The 24000-nt window shown below is 43.6% G+C and overlaps 1 protein-coding gene across 3 annotated transcripts in view; it reads right to left on the bottom strand.

The window, feature by feature from the left end:
• dnah7 (dynein, axonemal, heavy chain 7) overlaps nt 1-24000 on the bottom strand; it is a 113487-nt gene that overhangs the window by 17196 nt on the left and 72291 nt on the right. For all 3 annotated transcript variants that reach the window (XM_076998363.1, XM_076998362.1, XM_076998364.1), the window contains 10 exons: nt 23507-23661; nt 22300-22490; nt 18975-19108; nt 11853-12188; nt 10450-10576; nt 8299-8493; nt 8059-8151; nt 2067-2243; nt 1089-1250; nt 285-485 (listed from right to left, as the gene is read on the bottom strand). In XM_076998363.1, coding sequence (XP_076854478.1) covers nt 285-485; nt 1089-1250; nt 2067-2243; nt 8059-8151; nt 8299-8493; nt 10450-10576; nt 11853-12188; nt 18975-19108; nt 22300-22490; nt 23507-23661 — 1771 coding nt within the window. The remainder of the gene's footprint in view (nt 1-284; nt 486-1088; nt 1251-2066; nt 2244-8058; nt 8152-8298; nt 8494-10449; nt 10577-11852; nt 12189-18974; nt 19109-22299; nt 22491-23506; nt 23662-24000) is intronic.

Raw genomic sequence — 24000 nt, 5'->3', positions numbered from 1 at the left:
ACACCACCACACCCGTCTTTCTGTCTTTATATCATCCGTCAACACCACCACACCCGTCTTTCTGTCTTTATATCATCCGTCAACACCACCACACCCGTCTTTCTGTCTTTATATCATCCGTCAACACCACCACACCCGTCTTTCTGTCTTTATATCATCCGTCAACACCACCACACCCGTCTTTCTGTCTTTATATCATCTGTCAAGATCTTGAAGTGAAGTGATTCTCTTTGCTGCCAGCAAACACCCCACAGCTCCATTACAGTCGATGGTTCCACACTCACGGGTTTGGAGCTGCTGTTGAAGAACTCGGGGTCAGAGATGGGGTCCATGTAGAGCGACCCGATGATGTTGGAGCGGAGCCCCTTGGGGGCCTCGTTGGTCATTTTGACACCGTTCTGCAGGACGGCCACGGGGAAATTGGGGGAAGGGTAACTGGTGAGCCACAGTCGAAAGTCGGGGTGAGTGGTGTCGGGGTTGAGCTCCTGAACACGATTGAGATAGAAGACATTGTGAAGACGTTTCAGACTGTTAACCAATACTTACCCAATGGAGTTTGTGCTTTAGTTATTACTTTTACATTTCCAAGAACCTTCTTTCAGGGTGACACCAAACATGAATAATATCAAATAACAAACACTATTTACTGAAGTTAACATAGTTCTACACCAGACAATCGGTTCTGTTCAGTTCTACTGTAACTTCTTCCCTCCAGTCAGTCACCACGCGTTCCTGGACCACAGCTCTCAGCTCCCCTCCTCTAGGGGGCGACGCTGACCCTTGCCCTACATGACCAGCTCCACAGCACCACACACACACCCCAGCTCGAGGTTCCTCCCAGCAGTACCTCACACACACACACCCCAGCTCGAGGTTCCTCCCAGCAGTACCTCACACACACACACACACACACACACCCCAGCTCGAGGTTCCTCCCAGCAGTACCTCACACACACACACACACCCCAGCTCGAGGTTCCTCCCAGCAGTACCTCACACATACACACACACACACCCCAGCTCGAGGTTCCTCCCAGCAGTACCTCACACACACACACACCCCAGCTCGAGGTTCCTCCCAGCAGTACCTCACACACTCGCTCCAGCGTGGCCATCCAGGACGTGGCCAGGTGGCAGTTCTGTAGCACCACCCAGGTTCCCTCCTTCACCCCACGCTCAATCAGGCCCATGGCGATGGGACCCTGGCCTTGACCCAGGGACAGCGAGGTCAGCTTGTCTCCTGAGAAGCCCTGGTAACACCGCAACAAAAACATGGCGTTTACAAATCAGGATCTTGATCTAGTGATGGAGTGACATGACAGTGTTTAAACGATGTCTTAATCAAACAACATCCAACTATCCAACTAAAACTAATGGTTCTTTATTTGTTCTTTATTTCATCTAAATTTATATTTTTACCAGTACTGAAAATAAGGGTTAATGCTTGGGTAAACTTAATTAATTAATATTACTTGAAAAATACAATTACAAAATGTATTCACTGCTAGAGATTACACTGCATAATGTGAACTTTCAATACGGTGCTTACAGGCTGCAGTTCGACTTGGCTAGAGACCTCCGATCCTAAATCAATTATGCAAAAAATCCTCTTTGCCAGAGAACTATGTCAAAGGTTCGTCTTAACTTTAAAATTACGCTGTGCAGCATTTTTAATAGGATTTTAAAGGCTGATAACTTGGTGACATCTCAGTGGTTTCATGGTTGTAAACAGTAATAATAATTAATAGTTCAATGTAGCTCATATCATAGCACATTTTGATCCCTGCTTAGTAATGTAAAGATCCACACGGTTCTTGTCTGGTCCTTAAGAGCAAAGAGCACATTGTGGTATTATATAATCTAATATAATGTTCTGGCTAAAAGAGATAATTTAGGGCCCAATGTGGTGACACAGAGACCCATGGGGAAATAAACAGGGAAATTGGGTTTTGAGTTTTAAACCTCTACATGTTTGTGAATTCGTTTGGCTTAACACATATGATGGAGAAAAAATGGTGTAGCACATGCAGGGATGTTAGACAGAGACACAGATTGAACTCCTCTACCTGCTCGTCACCAAACTTGAGCAGCGCTGCCATGGGGTCGGACCCTGGCGAGAGGATGAAGATGAGAGGGGCACAGCAGTGGCTGTCCCCGAACGCTTTACCCAAGTTAAAGGGGGGAACCTCAATAAACTGACGACCCAGGCTGCCTGACACAAACTCCTGCACCATGGGTATGACCTGAAGGGGGAGGAGAAGGGAGAGAGGAGATGAGGTCTACTGAACACGTAGCCTGCTTAAACTCCACAGAAACAGTTAAAGAACCACCAATCAAAAATACAGAACTGGACACCAGAGAAATTAAACTATGAGGGAAAAATGAGGCGAGAAGATGTTGCCGATCTACCATATTAATCTTAAATGACAGGGAAAATATGTTGAGAAATTATGATGGTTTGAAACAATCATGTACTGACTTTTGACTTATCTCTCCATCTATACTGAAATGAAAGATATGCCATTAACTGACCACAAATCTTTTCACATTATTGTTCATTACTTTCCTGGTTTATCTAGCTGTAGTGTTTCTACAAGATGCATGAAATCTGAACTTAGGTTTATTGCTCAATACTGGAATAAAAGTAAAATATGAAAGAATTATTTGTGGCAACTGGGAGGTTACTATGTGCTTATACAATCACTAATGAATGATGCCATACATATAGTAAATCACCTGGCATTGATGGGATAATACCTGAACTCTATACATTTTGTTCTGAATCACTTGTGCCATGTGTTTTTTGAGGGCTTACAGGGTGTTACACAATCTGCTCTTCCTGTTCCCGTGGCTCTAGGTGTCGTTCACTTCATCCCTAACCCAAAAACACTTGTGCTTCATTGAAAATTGAAGGCCCATTAGTCCACTTAACAGTGAATGTGAGCCGTTTGCTTTTGTACTTGCCAATATAGTTTAAAAGGGTCTTTTAAATTCAATTCACTGATGAGAATCAGTAGATTTATGACAAATTCTAACAATATAAAAATGGTTCTTGACCTTACTGACCACCACAAATGTGTCAAGTGATGCTTATATTTCTTTGCTTAGATTTTTACAAGGCAACCCTTCATATTTTATTGGTTAAAAAGATGTGCTTTGCGAGTTAAAAGTGTATTGCGATATGACCACACTATTCAGATAAAAACAGCTCAGAGAAATAAAGCCGCGGTATCAAAGACAAGAGACAAAACATTCAGATCAGCTTGTCCCAGTTTTAGTTGATCTTTAGACAGTCTAAGAAGCTATCATTATAATTTAGATATTCCCTAAACCGTGTCTCAACCTGAAAAAAGAGATGTTTGCCCTGAAGAATACTTGTATAATCTCGGTTAATGGCATTATTGTGATCAGGGTTCCCACACCTTGGTTAACATAAAATTCAAGGACCTTTCAATGACTTTCCAGGACCAACTTCCTCAAATTCAAGGACAGCACCTGCCAGCATTTACCTACTCTTACCCCTGAATATGTTATCAAAAAACGATGTTAATACAACGCAAATTCAAAAGACTGAATGTCATTTCAAGCCATGCATCCTGACTCAACATGACTGGCAATTTAGCAGTGCACCTGTGAGAAGGTGACATTCACGTAAAGCGGCTACACATACGTTAACTACATACAGGAAACACTAGCTTTCTGTGCTAAACAAACAAACGAATTTCTCTACAGGAGAATGACCAAACTTTTGCAAAGTAAAAGTCAGCATAGGCCCTGTAGAATCAATGTAATTTTAAATGAACTTGTGCTGGCAAAATAATGACACGTTGACAGTAGACAAATAATAATAACAATAATACACATGTGCATATACACTAGGGGGGGGGGGGGGGGGTCCGAGCTAAACTATCAAGTTGAAAGTCATCATAGTTTGCTTATCCATTTTGACCCAGTTCCCAACCCAACTTTAAGAATAGATTAACGGCGATAATTTTTATATCGCCCGATAGGAGTATCAAATTAACGACCGCCGTTAACGCCCCACCACTAATATACACATACAGTACATACATAAAACAGAGGAGCAAAGCCATATAATGAGATTAGAACTATAGATTTCTAGAGAAATCTGGTGTGAGATGATTCTAGCATTTAACAAGTTTTTTAATCTACTTAATGAAGAGTAATATGAATTTAATTCATTCATAAAGAGAAAATAAGGCTTTTAACCACTCCACTTACTGTAGTGAATGTGGTATTTTGCTAAAAGTATGACTACATTTATGGCATCAGAGAAATCCGAAGTTATGTTTTCTGCATAAAGTAAAATGGTATCAAAAGAAAGAATGTTAAGTTTGAGATTAATCCAGTTTCTAGTGTCCATGCAAAAACATTGTAAATATTGACGTGAAAAAACAAATGCTCCTGGGATTCATCTTCTGACTTACATGACTCCAAATCAAGTTTAAATCCAAGAAACATGGCTACAGGATATATCTTATTTATTATTTTGAAATGAGTCTCTTTTACTTTAGAAGATATGGGCCATTTGACAAGCCACTGTGGTTTTATAATTTGTATTAGGATGTTTCTTGAAAGAATCTCTATTATATATTTTGTCTCATACCATCAGTGATAATCTTGTTATTACACTTGAAGTCATTCACTTTTAACAAGGGCATCGAAACAGTCAACTGAATATAAAATGACATTTTTGATTAATTGAATCAATGCTAAAGGAATCACTTTGCAGACTTTCTTAAAATCTTTATAACTATCATATCAGATCATATTTTTCAACAAAGGATGAGAAAGTTAAAATATCATGACAATCTTTTTCATAACAATCTTTTCTAAATATTGACTTCCTACCAACTGTGCCCTATTATTCCTTGACCACGGTCTTCATCCATGTGAAATTTCAAACCCGCTAAAATATTCAAGGACCTTCAAGGACGGCTGTCTTTTATGCTTGTTTTCAAAAACTTTCCAGGGCCTTGAACTTATTTTTTCAGATTCACAAACTTTCAAGGATTTCAAGGACCCGTGGGAACCCTGTGTGATGGAGTTATAACTAAGGACCAGCCAGTGAGTTTCTCACTAAATTATGATCCCATGATTGAGAAAGACAAATGTAAATTCAACCTTTGGCTGCAAAAGGGACATGAAAGGATGTGTTTGTTGTTTAAAGTCAAAGGCATGTGTAGGCTTGTTTCTTGTTCAGTGCAGATAATAGAACTTTTTAATGATAGATGACATGGTGTTTAATTTTATATGTAAAAAAAAAAACCAATACATCACATCGGAAAATATATGGCTATAAATTCTTTAAAAATGGGGGAGCTTCATTTTTTTGGATATCTACACTTTAAATACATTTAAAATAAATATGTTGAAGCAGGTTTTGATTAATAGCTCCTTCATGTGGAACACTATGTCTAATTTTATTTTTGGTCAGCCTGGTCTTCCATTTCTGTTAGTTAAAATTACACAATTACACATTAACACAAAGTTGCCAATGAAATGATTCCACAAGCAGTGTTTAATGGTATGGAAACTAATTCACAAATTTCCCCCTCATCATTATTATATCTGGAATAAATAGAGCACTTTCTTAATTATTTGTTTTGATGAGAATATTCTTAAGAATATTATCAAACCTTTAAGGTTAGTGGAAGGATTATCCTGAATGCATTTCCCTATTAAATTTTTCTGCTCCAGTTAAAAAATGTTTTATTGTTCTGAGAGAGCTAGTCTGTTGCCTATTCCTTGTGATTGCCTAACTTCACTAAGAAGTGCTAATGCTTCCCTGGTTGATACTGGAATACCTTTTGTGGTTATTGTCACATAAATATTTCATTTCTAATAAAATAAGATACAGTAAGTTGATTTTTTTAATGGAATGTATCAAAACAATGTTGAATTAGGATACTTTAAAAATATATTGAGGATGCTTTTGCTTTTATAATCTCCAAAATGACCAACTGTTCAGTTGTTACCTAGCCACCATGATTAACGGTTTATTGTTAAAATAATTGTTTAGCCTTAATTTAATTTCAAATGAACTAACATCAACTTGGTAACCAACATTAGCTAGCTATTTTTGAGATTATTAGCTTCTACACACTAATATATCAATTATTATTGGCTTGTTTTACACATACAATACTAAAGAGTGAATTTCTTTGATCTTTTTAGCAAGCAAATAAAACCACTTAAGATCAAATCAAATAAATAAGAGCAGATAAAAAAATCACACCGAAAGCTTGTTGTACCTTAGCTAATGTTAGCTTGCTAGCAGAAGTGGGCATTCCAGGTTCACAAAGTAAAAGTCCTCACCAGGATTTTGCCCAGGCTTCCTGAATTGTGTTGATTCCACAAATTTTACCTGCCACTAATCAGAAAATCCAGCAAGCTTGAATAAAATCCTGGGAAGGACTTTTACTTTCTGAACTTGGAATGCCTACCTCTGCTTGCTAGCTAGGTAGCATTAGCTGGAGTTATTGCCAACAGAGAAAGATTAAGCCAGATTAATAATGTTAAGCTAGCTAACTAGATGCTTAACTAATGTAATGTAATGGATATTAAGTCTGGAATGGAAAAAGCACATGTACAAAAACACAACATATAGCACAAGCATACATAGCACACAACACACAACACTCTTTGCAATGTGAGTGTGATGGGGTCAAATCAGCAGAGAACCCCGCAAATTCCATACCATCTTCCACAATGACTTACTCGACCAGACACTGTAGATTTAACCAATGTAATTTACTTTAGTTGTTTAAGTGATGGCTGACTGACGTAACTCATTTGCATTGTGCAATTACCGTAGATAAGATGTTAATGCAAGCATAAGATTGCACCATACATATGTGAATCTAAAGGCACAGAAGATGCAGAAGACTTTCATCTTTGTTTTAGTGTTTCTACAGAAACTCCAACCTCAGCAACATGCATATATTGCTTATAGCATATCAGAAGCGATGATTACCTAGTCATGCACTGGGGAACCATTTATCACATTTATATGGATCCCTGTTTAAACTCCCACATTCATTTTTGGATCATGTGGCTATGATTCACTAGGAAGAAAGAATAACATCCCTTAAGGAGGGCTGATTCCACAGTGGTGATCCTGAGAACCCAGGCAATACGTTTAAGTGCATGGAATTCAATTTAGATGCTTAAAATAGCCGGAACTAGACATACCCATTTTGCATATTGGTTAAAACAGACTGGACTAGATACCCCTATCCCTGTAGCATGATTAAAAGGGACTAAACTAGACATATCCCACTGAGCATCAAGGATAAAATAGAATAAACACGACTATTGTCACAGTTTCCCCCTCAGCTTCTGTGACACTTGTGTTGGTTTTGGTTTTGTTCTTTGCTTGGCCCCCATCGTGCTGAGCACCATGTGCCACTGTTTTGGTCCTGTCTCCTGATCCGATATTGCATCATCCCCTGCCCTTCAGCATCTGATGTATTTAACGTTTGTTTTGGTCCTGTCTCCTGATCCGATATTGCATCATCCCCTGCCCTTCAGCATCTGATGTATTTAACGTTTGTTTTGTGTCTTTAAATAAACTGGGCTTGTGCTGACATCCTACCTCGTACCTCATCTTCTGTCTGTGATAAACAAACTCTCTCTCTCTTTCTCTCTTTCTTTCTCTCTCTCTCTCTCACTCTCTCACTCTCTCTCATATATACATATACATACATACACACACACACACACCATTTTTTTTTACCTAATCCAATTCAAGCTTCAAAATTCAACATTACTGTTGTTATTATTTTCCTGTTTTAAACTTCAACTGACTATAAATGGCTTAAGTCAATATAAAAAAAGCCATAAACAATATACACATTTAAACATCTGTAATATTTTCCACCTTTCCTTAAAATAGGTTTTCATAATTTTGGAGGCTACAGATTCATCCAATTACAGTATCAAGTAGTCCAGCTCTTAAAGTAGCATGAAGGTGTGATTTAGGCTGGAAAATATGAACGAACCAGCAAAAGGTGACAAGAGGCATGACTGTTTCACCTTGTCTGGTCTCAGGCAGCGAACCACCAGCATCCTCTGAAACTGGCCCAGTTTCTCCTCCCATTCTCCAGGGAAAGGGGTATGGTGTGGCTCCTGGGAAACAGAGTTCAACAACTGCACTCATCTCAGTGTTTTAAAACCTACAGAATCTCTGTGATCAACAGGTTGAGTAAAAGCGTCTGTGTCGACCACCAGCTCTCTCTCTGGTCATGGTGCGTTCTGCACACACGTGATGGGCACCTTGCTGTCGTAGACGTTTTTCCAGCCGTCTGTGAGGCGACTCAGGTCCCTGCGGAGACCCCTGAAGCCCCCCAGCTCGTCCAGACGGCAGATCTCATCCCAGGCCACAGTGGGCAGCCAGGTGCAGGGGTTGGGGTGGGGGTTATCCAGGCCCACGCCCCCCGTCAGCAGGAAACGCCACTCCCTCTCCTCCACCTACAAGAGGGGCCAAAATCACCATCACATTATAACAACCTCTGTCACTCTTTGCAGCAAATACATTATTGTGATCATTCATTACTGAGTGAATACATTACAATCCAAATACATTATTGTGATCATTCATTATTGTGAGTGTATACGTTACAGTCCAAATTGTAATGAGGTTGTTGTTTACAATGCTGAGCATTTTATGAGCAAACATTTGATCATTTTAATCAGCATTTGTCATTTTTTCATAATGTTTGTGGAAATAATAATAGTAATAATAAGAATAATAATATTAATAAAATACACAACACAACCCACAAACAAATTAGATTTCAATGGCACCGACTAGGACAATGTAGAAGACTACAGGTCCGGAAGGCGGGTAGTGGTTTCCTTGTCTTAATGCACACTGTTCAGCTCATTAAGCTAATTAGCAAGCTGTGCATGAGTTGAACCATGTGTCAGAGCAGAGGAAGCACTAAACACCACGGGGCCGTGAGCCTGAGACTGTGAGTTTAGAAAAGCTTATTTACTATCTGGAACTTTAGAGATGAGTTGTAATTATATGAATGTTAATGGCTCTCGTTAAATATTTGCAATATTTGATTTAACACTTTCTTTATATATTTTTGTTAAGGTAAAAAACAAACATTTAATCAAAATTTAAGCTAAGCTAAAATGTGTTGATTGCAAACCTATATGACCATATATCTGTGCACTTGAATGTATATCTGAGTGCTTGTGTGCTTGTCTGTCTATGCATGTGTATGTGTGTATATCTGTATGTGTATATATGTGTATATCTGTGTGTATATATATGTGTGTGTGTATATCTGTATGTGTATATATGTGTATATCTGTGTGTATATATATGTGTATGTGTGTATATATATATGTGTATGTGTGTGTATATATGTGTATGTGTATATATATGTGTGTATATGTGTGTGTGTGTATGTGTGTATATGGGTGTGTGTCTATGTGTGTGTATGTGTATATATGTGTGTGTATATGTGTATATGTGTGTATATATGTGTGTATATGTGTGTGTATATGTGTATATGTGTGTGTATATATGTGTGTGTGTATATGTGTATATGTGTGTGTGTGTGTGTATGTGTATATATGTGTGTGTATATGCGTGTGTGTGTGTATATGTGTATATATGTGTGTGTACATATACACGAGGGCAGTGATGGCCTGGTGGTAGGGAACTGGTCTTGTGACCGGAGGGTCGTGGGTTTGATTCCCAGACCTGAGGCCATGACTGAGGTGCCCCTGAGCAAGGCACCTAACCCCAATTGCTCACATGTATAAAAAAAAAATGAGATAAAAATGTAAGTCGCTTTGGATAAGGGCGTCTGCCAAATGCCATAAAAAAAATAAAAAAAAACAACTAACACTACCCTAATCTTCCCTCCATCACCCAGGACACATGGGAGACAAGCATCCAGACTTTTCTCTGTCCTGGCTCCAAGGTGGTGGAATGAACTTCCCTTGTGTGTCCGAACATCGGAGTCACTTGCTGTCTTCAGACGCCGACTGAAGACCCACCTCTTTCAAGTGCACTTTGCATAATTATGCTTTGTCTATTGTACTTTATCGTCTCTTTCCTCAGGTGTTAGTTACAGGTATTGCTTACTGTCTTTTTCTCAGGTATTGTGCATAATTGTTGGGTTATAGGAATTGTTTACTGTCTTTTCCTCAGGTGATGTGTATATTCAGGTATAATTGTTAGGTATCATTTGACTTTCGTCTAGTGGTTTTTCCAGCTTAGAGTACCTTGTGTTCAGGACTATCTATTCTACCTTGGAGATTCCAAGCAACTACATAGCACTTTTGTAAGTCGCTCTGGAGAAGAGCGTCTGCTAAATGCCATAAATGTAAATGTATATATATGTGTGTATGTGTGTGTATGTGTGTGTATATGTATCAGTCTGCATGTGTAGATGCAGCACTCACAAGCTTGTTGTGTTTCAGCAGATTAACATTGAGGCTGAAGGAGAAGAGGAGTTTGTCCTTCTCAAATAGAGATCGACAAACGTTCACATACAGCGAGTAGGTGAAGTGATCCCTCAGAATCTGCAATCTGTCCATCAAAACAAGTAGTACATGAATACACAAGCAATATGTAATACCAAATGGAGAACCAACAAAGGTCTTTGGGTAATGACAGTAAGATAAAGGACAATAGAAACATTTTTGGACAAATAATCTCCTTCTCATCCTCCTTTTTCAGATGATAGAAGCCTTCTGTCTTTTTTTACATGACTTGTGTCTTTCTGGTCTGAAATAATCTATAGGCGTAATCTCCCCTGTAGTGCACACTGTCCACTAGCAGCTCAGAGGAACAGCTTCAAAAAGACACCAATTATCATCTATGATTCTAAATGTATCTTCAGTAAAGTGACACGTCTTCAGCGTTTTACAAATGGAATGACAGTAACGCAGTAATTATTATAATTTTTTAAGAATCTGAAAAGAAAAGTCACTTAAGATTGTGGTCTGGTAGTCATTTTGTACGCTATAGAAAACTTTTATCAAAACTGTTGATCAAAATCAACAATGTGCTCTCTGATCTTTTTCCTGATTTGATGCATCAGCCGTCTGTGTGATTGGCGTTTCCCGTTTGCCCAGACATCTGGACTGAAGTCTCAGCGGTTCAGCTGCTCAGCACTTCACTGAAGCTTCAAAGCGTGTTGAAGCAGCCACGCTGACCGTTTAAGACATTGCCGCGGCGATAAGCATCTGTGCACGGCAGCAACGGCTTCATCTGCACTCTTTTAAAAACTTTTGCAGTGGAACAGAGGGAAAGTTTTCTCTCTGATCAGTCTGCAGCCATGAGACGCTGGAGTTTCACCAACATTAAAAGTGTCTCCACTCATCCAGTCTGATGGGGAAGATACAGCTGCTGTCCAACTGGTGTCCAGACACTGATACACACAGACGATGGCGATTATGCTTTAAGACACTGACGTAACACAGAACACTGTGATTCTTTTAGGCACTGATATAACATACAGACGATGCCAATGATTCTTTTGGACACTGATATTACACAGATGATGGTGGTGATCGTTTTAGACACTGCTTTATTTATTTTGGTTTCCCACTAAAACAAATAGTCTAAGGATAGTCCCAGTACAGCATGCTGGGTCTTCCCTCTCCTGTGTTATTTAACAGCAGTCTGACAGGACTACAGCTGCAATGTGCTCCCACCAATATATACCCACAAATCTGGCCTCTCGTCCCTGTCTGCTGCTATTACACAAGGAGACTACTGAACGCTCCCGCATGCACACAAGAATCTACCGCCAATGCAGGGGGTATTTGGAAACCGGCAGTCATGTGACCCAGGCAGGTACCTCTTATCCAGAACATCACTCTTGTCGGAGTGGTCGATGGAGAGGATGAAGAGGTTGATGAACCAGTTGAGTGAGTATTGGTACATGGGCTCTATGTTGGCCAGGTCGGCGATGGAGAAGAACAGGATGGCTGAGTGGACGGCGACGGGCGTGTAGCCCATGCGCGTCTCATCGATCTTGCGCTCCGTCGCCTCAGCGACAGCCTGCTTCTCCGAGATCTCATTGGCCAGGACCTTGGAGGAGGAGAGGATCTGCACGGCCGTTTCGTCCTCCAAGATGTTTCCCTTGGATGAGGAGAGAACCTCCAGGATCTTGTCCTCGATCTCCTGCAGCTGCCTGTGGGACATGTAGGTGGAGATGAGATGTAGGTGATGTAGGTGGTGATGAGATGTAGGTGATGTAGGTGGTGATGTGATGTAGATGATGTATGTGGTGATGAGATGTAGGTGATGTAGGTGGAGATGAGATGTAGGTGATGTAGGTGGTGATGAGATGTAGGTGATGTAGGTGGTGATGTGATGTAGATGATGTATGTGGTGATGAGATGTAGGTGATGTATGTGGTGATGAGATGTAGGTGATGTAGGTGGTGATGAGATGTAGGTGATGTAGGTGGTGATGAGATGTAGGTGATGTAGGTGGAGATGAGATGTAGGCGATGTAGGTGGGGATGAGATGTAGGTGATGTATTTGGTGATGATGTAGGTGATGTAGGTGGTGATGAGATGTAGGTGATGTAGGTGGTGATGAGATGTAGGTGATGAAGTTGGTGATGAGATGTAGGTGATGAAGTTGGTGATGAGATGTAGGTGATGTAGGTGGAGATGAGATGTAGGCGATGTAGGTGGGGATGAGATGTAGGTGATGTAGGTGGAGATGAGATGTAGGTGATGTAGGTGGTGATGAGATGTAGGTGATGAAGTTGGTGATGAGATGTAGGTGATGTAGGTGGAGATGAGATGTAGGCGATGTAGGTGGAGATGAGATGTAGGCGATGTAGGTGGAGATGAGATGTAGGCGATGTAGGTGGAGATGAGATATAGGCGATGTAGGTGGAGATGAGATGTAGGTGATGTAGGTGGTGGTGAGATGTAGGTGATGTAGGTGGTGATGTGATGTAGATGATGTATGTGGTGATGAGATGTAGGTGATGTATGTGGTGATGAGATGTAGGTGATGTAGGTGGTGGTGAGATGTAGGTGATGTAGGTGGAGATGAGATGTAGGTGATGTAGGTGGAGATGAGATGTAAGTGATGTAGGTGGTGATGAGATGTAGACGATGTAGGTGGAGATGAGATGTAGGTGATGTAGGTGGAGATGAGATGTAGGTGATGTATTTGGTGATGATGTAGGTGATGTAGGTGGAGATGAGATGTAGGTGGAGATGAGATGTAGGTGGAGATGAGATGTGGGTGATGTAGGTGGTGATGTGATGTAGATGATGTATGTGGTGATGAGATGTAGGCGATGTAGGTGGTGGTGAGATGTAGGTGGAGATGAGATGTGGGTGATGTAGGTGGAGATGAGATGTAGGTGATGTAGGTGGAGATGAGATGTAGGTGATGTAGGTGGAGATGAGATGTAGGCAATGTAGGTGGAGATGAGATGTAGGTGATGTAGGTGGAGATGAGATGTAGGCAATGTAGGTGGAGATGAGATGTAGGTGATGTAGGTGTTGATGAGATGTAGGTGATGTAGGTGGAGATGAGATGTAGGCGATGTAGGTGGTGGTGAGATGTAGGTGGAGATGAGATATGGGTGATGTAGGTGGAGATGAGATGTAGGTGGTGGTGAGATGTAGGTGATGTAGGTGGTGATGTGATGTAGATGATGTATGTGGTGATGAGACGTAGGCGATGTAGGTGGTGGTGAGATGTAGGTGGAGATGAGATGTGGGTGATGTAGGTGATGATGAGATGTAGGTGGAGATGAGATGTGGGTGTTGTAGGTGGTGATGATATGTAGGTGGTGATGAGATGTAGGTGATGTAGGTGGTGATGAGATGTAGGTGATGTAGGTGGAGATGAGATGTGGGTGATGTAGGTGATGTAGGTGGTGATGAGATGTAGGTGATGTAGGTGGTGATGAGATGTAGGTGATGTAGGTGATGATGAGATGTAGGTGATGTAGGTGGAGATGAGATGTGGGTGATGTAGGTGGTGATGAGATGTAGGTGATGTAGGTGATGATGAGATGTAGGTGATGTAGGTGGAGATTAGATGTGGGTGATGTAGGTGGTGATGAGATGTAGGTGATGTAGGTGGTGATGAGATGTAGGTGATGTAGGTGGTGATGAGATGTAGGTGATGTAGGTGATGTAGGTGGTGATGAGATGTAGGTGGTGATGAGATGTAGGTGATGTAGGTGGTGATGAGATGTAGGTGGGGATGAGATGTAGGTGGTGTAGGTGGTGATGAGATGTAGGTGGTGTAGGTGGTGATGAGATGTAGGTGATGTAGGTGGTGATGAGATGTAGGTGATGTAGGTGGGGATGAGATGTAGATGGTGTAGGTGGTGATGAGATGTAGGTGATGTAGGTGGAGATGAGATGTAGGTGATGTAGGTGGTGATGAGATGTAGGTGATGTAGGTGGTGATGAGATGTATGTGGAGATGAGATGTAGGTGATGTAGGTGGGGATGAGATGTAGGTGATGTAGGTGGGGATGAGATGTAGATGGTGTAGGTGGTGATGAGATGTAGGTGATGTAGGTGGAGATGAGATGTAGGTGATGTAGTTGGTGATGAGATGTAGGTGATGTAGGTGGTGATGAGATGTAGGTGATGTAGGTGGGGATGAGATGTAGGTGATGTAGGTGAGGATGAGATGTAGGTGATGTAGGTGGGGATGAGATGTAGGTGATGTAGGTGGGGATGGGATGTAGGTGATGTAGGTGGTGATGTAGGTGATGTAGGTGATGTAGGTGGTGATGAGATATAGGTGATGTAGGTGATGATGAGATGTAGGTGATGTAGGTGATGTAGGTGATGTAGGTGGTGATGAGATGTAGGTGATGTAGGTGGTGATGAGATGTAGGTGATGTAGGTGATGTAGGTGAGGATGAGATGTAGGTGATGTAGGTGGTGATGAGATGTAGGTGATGTAGGTGGAGATGAGATGTAGGCGATGTAGGTGGAGATGAGATGTAGGCGATGTAGGTGGAGATGAGATATAGGCGATGTAGGTGGAGATGAGATGTAGGTGATGTAGGTGGTGGTGAGATGTAGGTGATGTAGGTGGTGATGTGATGTAGATGATGTATGTGGTGATGAGATGTAGGTGATGTATGTGGTGATGAGATGTAGGTGATGTAGGTGGTGGTGAGATGTAGGTGATGTAGGTGGAGATGAGATGTAGGTGATGTAGGTGGAGATGAGATGTAAGTGATGTAGGTGGTGATGAGATGTAGACGATGTAGGTGGAGATGAGATGTAGGTGATGTAGGTGGTGATGAGATGTAGGTGGAGATGAGATGTAGGTGATGTATTTGGTGATGATGTAGGTGATGTAGGTGGAGATGAGATGTAGGTGGAGATGAGATATAGGTGGAGATGAGATGTGGGTGATGTAGGTGGTGATGTGATGTAGATGATGTATGTGGTGATGAGATGTAGGCGATGTAGGTGGTGGTGAGATGTAGGTGGAGATGAGATGTGGGTGATGTAGGTGGTGATGAGATGTAGGTGATGTAGGTGGAGATGAGATGTAGGTGATGTAGGTGGAGATGAGATGTAGGCAATGTAGGTGGAGATGAGATGTAGGTGATGTAGGTGGTGATGAGATGTAGGTGGAGATGAGATGTGGGTGATGTAGGTGGAGATGAGATGTAGGTGATGTAGGTGGAGATGAGATGTAGGTGATGTAGGTGGAGATGAGATGTAGGCAATGTAGGTGGAGATGAGATGTAGGTGATGTAGGTGGTGATGAGATGTAGGTGATGTAGGTGGTGATGAGATGTAGGTGATGTAGGTGGTGATGAGATGTGGGTGATGTAGGTGGAGATGAGATGTGGGTGATGTAGGTGGTGATGAGATGTAGGTGATGTAGGTGGTGATGAGATGTAGGTGGAGATGAGATGTAGGTGATGTAGGTGGAGATGAGATGTAGGTGATGTAGGTGGAGATGAGATGTAGGCAATGTAGGTGGAGATGAGATGTAGGTGATGTAGGTGTTGATGAGATGTAGGTGATGTAGGTGGAGATGAGATGTAGGCGATGTAGGTGGTGGTGAGATGTAGGTGGAGATGAGATATGGGTGATGTAGGTGGAGATGAGATGTAGGTGGTGGTGAGATGTAGGTGATGTAGGTGGTGATGTGATGTAGATGATGTATGTGGTGATGAGACGTAGGCGATGTAGGTGGTGGTGAGATGTAGGTGGAGATGAGATGTGGGTGATGTAGGTGATGATGAGATGTAGGTGGAGATGAGATGTGGGTGTTGTAGGTGGTGATGAGATGTAGGTGATGTAGGTGGTGATGAGATGTAGGTGATGTAGGTGGTGATGAGATGTAGGTGATGTAGGTGGAGATGAGATGTGGGTGATGTAGGTGATGTAGGTGGTGATGAGATGTAGGTGATGTAGGTGGTGATGAGATGTAGGTGGTGATGAGATGTAGGTGATGTAGGTGGAGATGAGATGTGGGTGATGTAGGTGGTGATGAGATGTAGGTGATGTAGGTGATGATGAGATGTAGGTGATGTAGGTGGAGATGAGATGTGGGTGATGTAGGTGGTGATGAGATGTAGGTGATGTAGGTGGTGATGAGATGTAGGTGGTGTAGGTGGTGATGAGATGTAGGTGATGTAGGTGGTGATGAGATGTAGGTGATGTAGGTGGTGATGAGATGTAGGTGGTGATGAGATGTAGGTGATGTAGGTGGTGATGAGATGTAGGTGGGGATGAGATGTAGGTGATGTAGGTGATGATGAGATGTAGGTGGTGTAGGTGGTGATGAGATGTAGGTGATGTAGGTGGTGATGAGATGTAGGTGATGTAGGTGGGGATGAGATGTAGATGGTGTAGGTGGTGATGAGATGTAGGTAATGTAGGTGGAGATGAGATGTAGGTGATGTGGGTGGTGATGAGATGTAGGTGATGTAGGTGGTGATGAGATGTAGGTGGAGATGAGATGTAGGTGATGTAGGTGGGGATGAGATGTAGGTGATGTAGGTGGGGATGAGATGTAGATGGTGTAGGTGGTGATGAGATGTAGGTGATGTAGGTGGAGATGAGATGTAGGTGATGTAGTTGGTGATGAGATGTAGGTGATGTAGGTGGTGATGAGATGTAGGTGATGTAGGTGGGGATGAGATGTAGGTGATGTAGGTGATGTAGGTGAGGATGAGATGTAGGTGATGTAGGTGGGGATGAGATGTAGGTGATGTAGGTGGGGATGGGATGTAGGTGATGTAGGTGATGTAGGTGGTGATGAGATGTAGGTGATGTAGGTGATGATGAGATGTAGGTGATGTAGGTGATGTAGGTGGTGATGAGATGTAGGTGATGTAGGTGGTGATGAGATGTAGGTGATGTAGGTGATGTAGGTGAGGATGAGATGTAGGTGATGTAGGTGATGTAGGTGGTGATGAGATGTAGGTGATGTAGGTGGTGATGAGATGTAGGTGATGATGAGATGTAGGTGGTGATGAGATGTAGGTGATGTAGGTGGTGATGAGATGTAGGTGATGTAGGTGATGTAGGTGAGGATGAGATGTAGGTGATGTAGGTGGTGATGAGATGTAGGTGATGTAGGTGGTGATGAGATGTAGGTGATGTAGGTGGGGATGAGATGTAGGTGATGTAGGTGAGGATGAGATGTAGGTGATGTAGGTGGGGATGAGATGTAGGTGATGTAGGTGAGGATGAGATGTAGGTGATGTAGGTGGGGATGAGATGTAGGTGATGTAGGTGAGGATGAGATGTAGGTGATGTAGGTGATGTAGGTGGGGATGAGATGTAGGTGATGTAGGTGATGTAGGTGAGGATGAGATGTAGGTGATGTAGGTGATGTAGGTGGGGATGAGATGTAGGTGATGTAGGTGATGTAGGTGATGTAGGTGAGGATGAGATGTAGGTGATGTAGGTGGGGATGGGATGTAGGTGATGTAGGTGAGGATGAGATGTAGGTGATGTAGGTGGTGATGAGATGTAGGTGATGTAGGTGAGGATGAGATGTAGGTGATGTAGGTGAGGATGAGATGTAGGTGATGTAGGTGGGGATGAGATGTAGGTGATGTAGGTGATGTAGGTGAGGATGAGATGTAGGTGATGTAGGTGATGTAGGTGGGGATGAGATGTAGGTGATGTAGGTGGTGATGAGATGTAGGTGATGTAGGTGAGGATGAGATGTAGGTGATGTAGGTGGGGATGAGATGTAGGTGATGTAGGTGAGGATGAGATGTAGGTGATGTAGGTGGGGATGAGATGTAGGTGATGTAGGTGAGGATGAGATGTAGGTGATGTAGGTGATGTAGGTGGGGATGAGATGTAGGTGATGTAGGTGATGTAGGTGAGGATGAGATGTAGGTGATGTAGGTGATGTAGGTGGGGATGAGATGTAGGTGATGTAGGTGATGTAGGTGAGGATGAGATGTAGGTGATGTAGGTGATGTAGGTGGGGATGGGATGTAGGTGATGTAGGTGAGGATGAGATGTAGGTGATGTAGGTGGTGATGAGATGTAGGTGATGTAGGTGAGGATGAGATGTAGGTGATGTAGGTGAGGATGAGATGTAGGTGATGTAGGTGGGGATGAGATGTAGGTGATGTAGGTGATGTAGGTGAGGATGAGATGTAGGTGATGTAGGTGATGTAGGTGGGGATGAGATGTAGGTGATGTAGGTGGTGATGAGATGTAGGTGATGTAGGTGGGGATGAGATGTAGGTGATGTAGGTGATGTGTAGGCTCATCTACACCCACTATAATAGCTGTTGTTCCTGCTGCCATCAGATTTGCACTGATACACACTAATGCCGAGCCAGCTCACAGCTGACTCGAAGACCTCAGATCTAAAACCTCCACTCACCTGCTCTTTAACAAACATCAGTACCAAATGTCCCAGAATCTGGACTGCAGGCGTGCGGTGACAGAGGCACCTCACGAGGAGCTGGACCTGATCGTACCGTTTGTTCTCCGCTCCCTTCAAGATGAGGACCTGCTTCTCCTCCTCCAGGTCTGGTCTCTCACGGGCCACCACGATGCCCAGGAGCTGGTCCTGCATCCCCTCCGGAGTGATCATGAAGTTCAGGAGAGTCACCTACACACAGAACCCCACGCACTCAGCTGGGAGGTGATGGCTCCTTCAGCTGCATCTGTGAAATTGAGCTTGTGTGTTTACATTTTAGAGCGATTAGGTAGTTGGTGGAATTGTTGTTCTCCTAAACGCATGCTAAAAGCATGGCCCGTGTTTCAGTTCATGTTGACTGTGGTGGAATAGGTAACAGGAAACCTGATGAATAAAAATGTGAGATGATGCAGCAACTGTGAGAGCTGAAACTGATGTCCAGAAGCTGAGCTCATGAAGCAGCTTTACACACACAGCCAACATTTAACAGCCAGCACTTCTGTGGTAATGGTTAGCCATGCAGACTGAGAGCTCAACCTCATGAAGGTCAACCTCATAAAGGTCAATCTCATGAAGCTCAACCTCATGAAGGTCAACCTCATGAAGGTCAACCTCATGAAGCTCATCCTCATGAAGCTCATGAAGCTCATCCTCATGACGCTCATCCTCATGAAGGTCATCCTCATGACGCTCATCCTCATGACGCTCATCCTCATGAAGGTCAACCTCATGAAGCTCAACCTCATGAAGGTCAACCTCATGAAGGTTAACCTCATGAAGGTCAACCTCATGAAGCTCATCCTCATGAAGCTCAACCTCATGAAGCTCAACCTCATGAAGCTCATCCTCATGAAGCTCAACCTCATGAAGGTCAACCTCATGCTGTGTGCTAAGCTCAGGTCTGTCATCTCCGTCTGCTAACGTCACAGTGATCAGGGGTGACTGCTAGGTCTCACAAGTGTCAGGCTTTGTGTGTCATTCTCTGAAAATCTTTTTCTCACTTTCCCACTTTGACAGCCAATACAAACACACATTATTGCTATTGTGGCAGCAAGACCCTGAAATGGACTGAAATTGATTAGGTTTAGCATGTCAGGCAGCATCTGTCACAGCCGAGCGGCAGAAACACGCGCTGCCCACAGAAGTGGATGAAATGCTTCATTAATTCAGTGTGATTATTACCTGAAGCTCCTACAGAAGGAAGACTGGGACCAGGAAGCAGTGTAGTAAAAGCTCATTCTAATGACCTGACTGAGCAGCACAGAGATGTGTAAGCAAAATGCAGCTCGTATGAGAACTTAAAGCTGCAAACTGATAATCTGTGGTTCACATCCACGAAAAGAGAATAAAAACACAATAATATATAATATCCTGATGTACAAATGAAGAGACAGAAACATGGAGCTTCTGAGCACAAGGGATCGTACGCTGTGATGTTCTACAGATCAGACCACTGCATGAAAACACTGCTACAGCTCTACAGGGTTTATTGAGAAGAAACATAATCATTAGAGGCACACACACGCACACACACACATGAGCACACACCACACACGCGCGCGCGCACACACACACACACACACACACACACACTGTCCCGTGCAGCTGTGTATTGCTGTGTATTGTATTGTGTCTTGAACATTCAACACCAAGGTGAGCTACATCATGGTCCAAACATCAGGAGCTAACGCCCAACTCACCTTCACTCTCATCACATCATTTGTGCAAATAAAGCCTTTCGCAGTTTACCCCACAGCTAGAGGTTTTACCCCACAGCTAGCAGTTTACCCCACAGCTAGAGGTTTTACCCCACAGCTAGCAGTTTACCCCACAGCTAGAGGTTTTACCCCACAGCTAGCGGTTTACCCCACAGGTAGCGGTTTACCCCACAGCTAGAGGTTTTACCCCACAGCTAGCGGTTTACCCCACAGCTAGAGGTTTTACCCCACAGCTAGCGGTTTACCCCACAGCTAGCGGTTTACCCCACAGCTAGAGGTTTTACCCCACAGCTAGCGGTTTACCCCACAGCTAGAGGTTTACCCCACAGGTAGCGGTTTACCCCACAGCTAGAGGTTTTACCCCACAGCTAGCGGTTTACCCCACAGCTAGCGGTTTACCCCACAGCTAGCGGTTTTACCCCACAGCCCGCGGTTTACCCCACAGGTAGCGGTTTTACCCCACAGCTAGCGGTTTACCCCACAGCTAGCGGTTTTACCCCACAGCTAGAGGTTTTACCCCACAACTAGCGGTTTTACCCCACAGGTAGCAGTTTTACACCACAGCTAGCGGTTTACCCCACAGGTAGCGTTTTACCCCACAGGTAGCGTTTTACCCCACAGGTAGCGGTTTACCCCACAGCTAGCGGTTTACCCCACAGCTAGAGGTTTACCCCACAGTTAGCGGTTTACCCCACAGCTAGAGGTTTACCCCACAGCTAGAGGTTTACCCCACAGGTAGCGGTTTTACCCCACAGCTAGCGGTTTACCCCACAGGTAGCGGTTTTACCCCACAGCTAGCGGTCTACCCCACAGGTAGCGGTTTTACCCCACAGCTAGCGGTTTACCCCACAGGTAGCGGTTTACCCCACAGGTAGCGGTTTACCCCACAGCTAGCGGTTTTACCCCACAGCTAGCGGTTTACCCCACAGGTAGCGGTTTACCCCACAGCTAGCGGTTTAACCTACCCTAGCGCTGCTTCTTAGCCATCCTCTGAACCCTCCTCAGTTCAGAGCTCAGATGATTCACGCTTACGCAACAAGGATACCAACTATAGACACCAAACAAGAAACTTCACACCAACTTTTATGGCTTTGAGCACAATAAGAGATAACCACAGTGAGATAGGCCCTATGATAATCTCTGACAGCAATCTTTTCTCTTTTATCTAGAGGGGCAACAGAGCTGGTATCTCAGCCTTAAGTAATTCTACAGTACTTCTGCGGCTTTTTGTCTAATTCTGTGTTCTTCTTCAAAGTTGTGTGCCTTTCATCTCCAGATTAAGCCACAGCTATGTGAATGTGGACAGAGGATGAGTGAGAAGAATGGGAGGGTTTTGTGTGTGTGTGTGTGTGTGTGTGTGTGTGTGTGTGTGTGTGTGTGTGTGTGTGTGTGTGTGTGTGTTTTATATTTACAAGACAAAAATACCCTGAAAATGGCCCTGACAAAGTGAAATTCTGTTTACAAAGTTGTGTTTAACTTTTAAAACTTAAAACACCAATTTTCTTTTGGTTTTTGAGGTTAAGCTTGAATGTATGCACTTAGAAAATTACCCTAATAAATACAATATACGTATAGAAACTATATGACCCCACATCTTGACAAGTATAAAAATGTGTGTGTGTGTGTGTGTGTGTGTGTGTGTGTGTGTGTGTTGTAAGGACCCACCTTGACTGAGGTTTCTGGTAGATAGTGTGGGTTGCGTATCTTGGTGGTGATGTAGAAGCGGAACTCGGGGGCGTACTCCAGGGTGGAGTCTCCCAGGCGGATGCACACATTTCCACCCTGTTTAAACGTCTGCTTCAGCAGCAAGGGCTCAAGAATGGGGTCCAGCTCCTCCCCAACATTCTCAAGCAACACTTGAAAGGCAAGAAACAGCATAGCAAGGCTGTAACGATACATTGCTGCCATCATACATTGCGATATCTAGACGCTACGATACGACATTCCTGCTACATGCGCTGTACCGCATTGAATAAAAGCTATACAAAAAAAATCAGAGGGACATATTAAAGATGTTTGGGATGCTCTATCTCGGCCGTTTTCTCTTGCTCTCTCCCGTACTGAGGTTTGCAGTTTGTGGAGATGTGTTTGTGAAGTGAAGGAGTCATAAATAACACACAGAAAGCTGCGATTCATAACAACAGCTATTTCCTCGAAGGGATCACATGCCTCTGAGGTGGCAAGTGGAGGACCCGCCCCTCATCTTCACGGGTCACACAGCGAGGGCGGGGTCCCACGTGGCGGGCGCTGGGGTGTGAGGCCCCGCCCAGCCCACCACGCCTCTCTCCTTTAGGCCTTTCCTCTCAGGGAAAGGGCTGGCAGGCAGTGAGGAGAATCGCGGCCCCTCGCCCCAAAGCTTTGCTTCCATGCTGGGCTGCGTGCCCACGTGAGGGGCCCAGAAGTCCGGAAGCAGCCAGGGCAGGGTGTTTCAAGACAGCGTGCCTTCAGGAAGCGAACGGGACGCGTCTCCCTGAGGAGAGAACGCGTGTGCCAGCGTATCTCGACCAGCATCACGCTTGGATCTCGGTTTAAGTTTCCTAGTGAAGGGAGACCCCTAGAGAGAGGGAGTGGTACTGCACCTGATCTGAGTAGCCGCATCTGTTTATCTGACATGGTAGAAACGGGGAAGATCTGCTTGGGACCTCATTATACACACAACAATGTTCCAGTAGAAAGGAGCAAGAACATTAACTGGGGACAATCAATCCTGCCTTGTAATACGGACAAGCTGTGAATCACTAACACAGTAGTCTAGAACTGATACCTGTTAAAACAAATCCTTCAAATGCAAGACAAATGGAAGAGAAGAAATGAAAAGGCCTGCAGTAGTAATTGGATGGACTCTCCGGGAGGAAGCGAGGCAGCCAGTCACCTGGGGTGCCGAACTGAATGCAGTTCTCCAGAGTGCGCACAAAGTCTCCGTCGCTGAGCTTGATGACGTGCAGGCTGTTGGCCTTCTCCATGTTCTTCACCCACTTGTTGGCCTGGCCCTGAGGGTCGATCATCAGTGGCCACCTCCGAGCGTTTCTGCAGAGCAGGAGAGGAACCGTTCAGGAGCACCAGAACCTTTTTCACACGAACGCTGCTTTAAAAGGAGAGCACTCTTTCACAGCCACAATGTTGTGTCTATTCTGGGGACATAAATTCACTATTATTACATTGTTCTCATAAATGATACGCACCAGTAACATCTCAGTAACCATGTTTTACACAAACATATAACTTTCTTTCAAAGCATCTTTCCTCATCCGAATCACATTAACATTTCAATATAATGTATTTCCAGAAAGCGCTGTATATTTTCAACTGTCATCAGATAATCTCTTAAAGAGCACTGGGTGATATTGCTTCCAGAAAAATCCACCA

Source organism: Brachyhypopomus gauderio, chromosome 3 (genome assembly GCF_052324685.1).
Source record: "Brachyhypopomus gauderio isolate BG-103 chromosome 3, BGAUD_0.2, whole genome shotgun sequence".
Classification (NCBI taxonomy): Eukaryota; Metazoa; Chordata; class Actinopteri; order Gymnotiformes; family Hypopomidae; genus Brachyhypopomus; species Brachyhypopomus gauderio.
The sequence above is the reverse complement of the archived record's forward strand: the minus strand, read 5'-3'. Positions and strand labels throughout refer to the sequence as shown.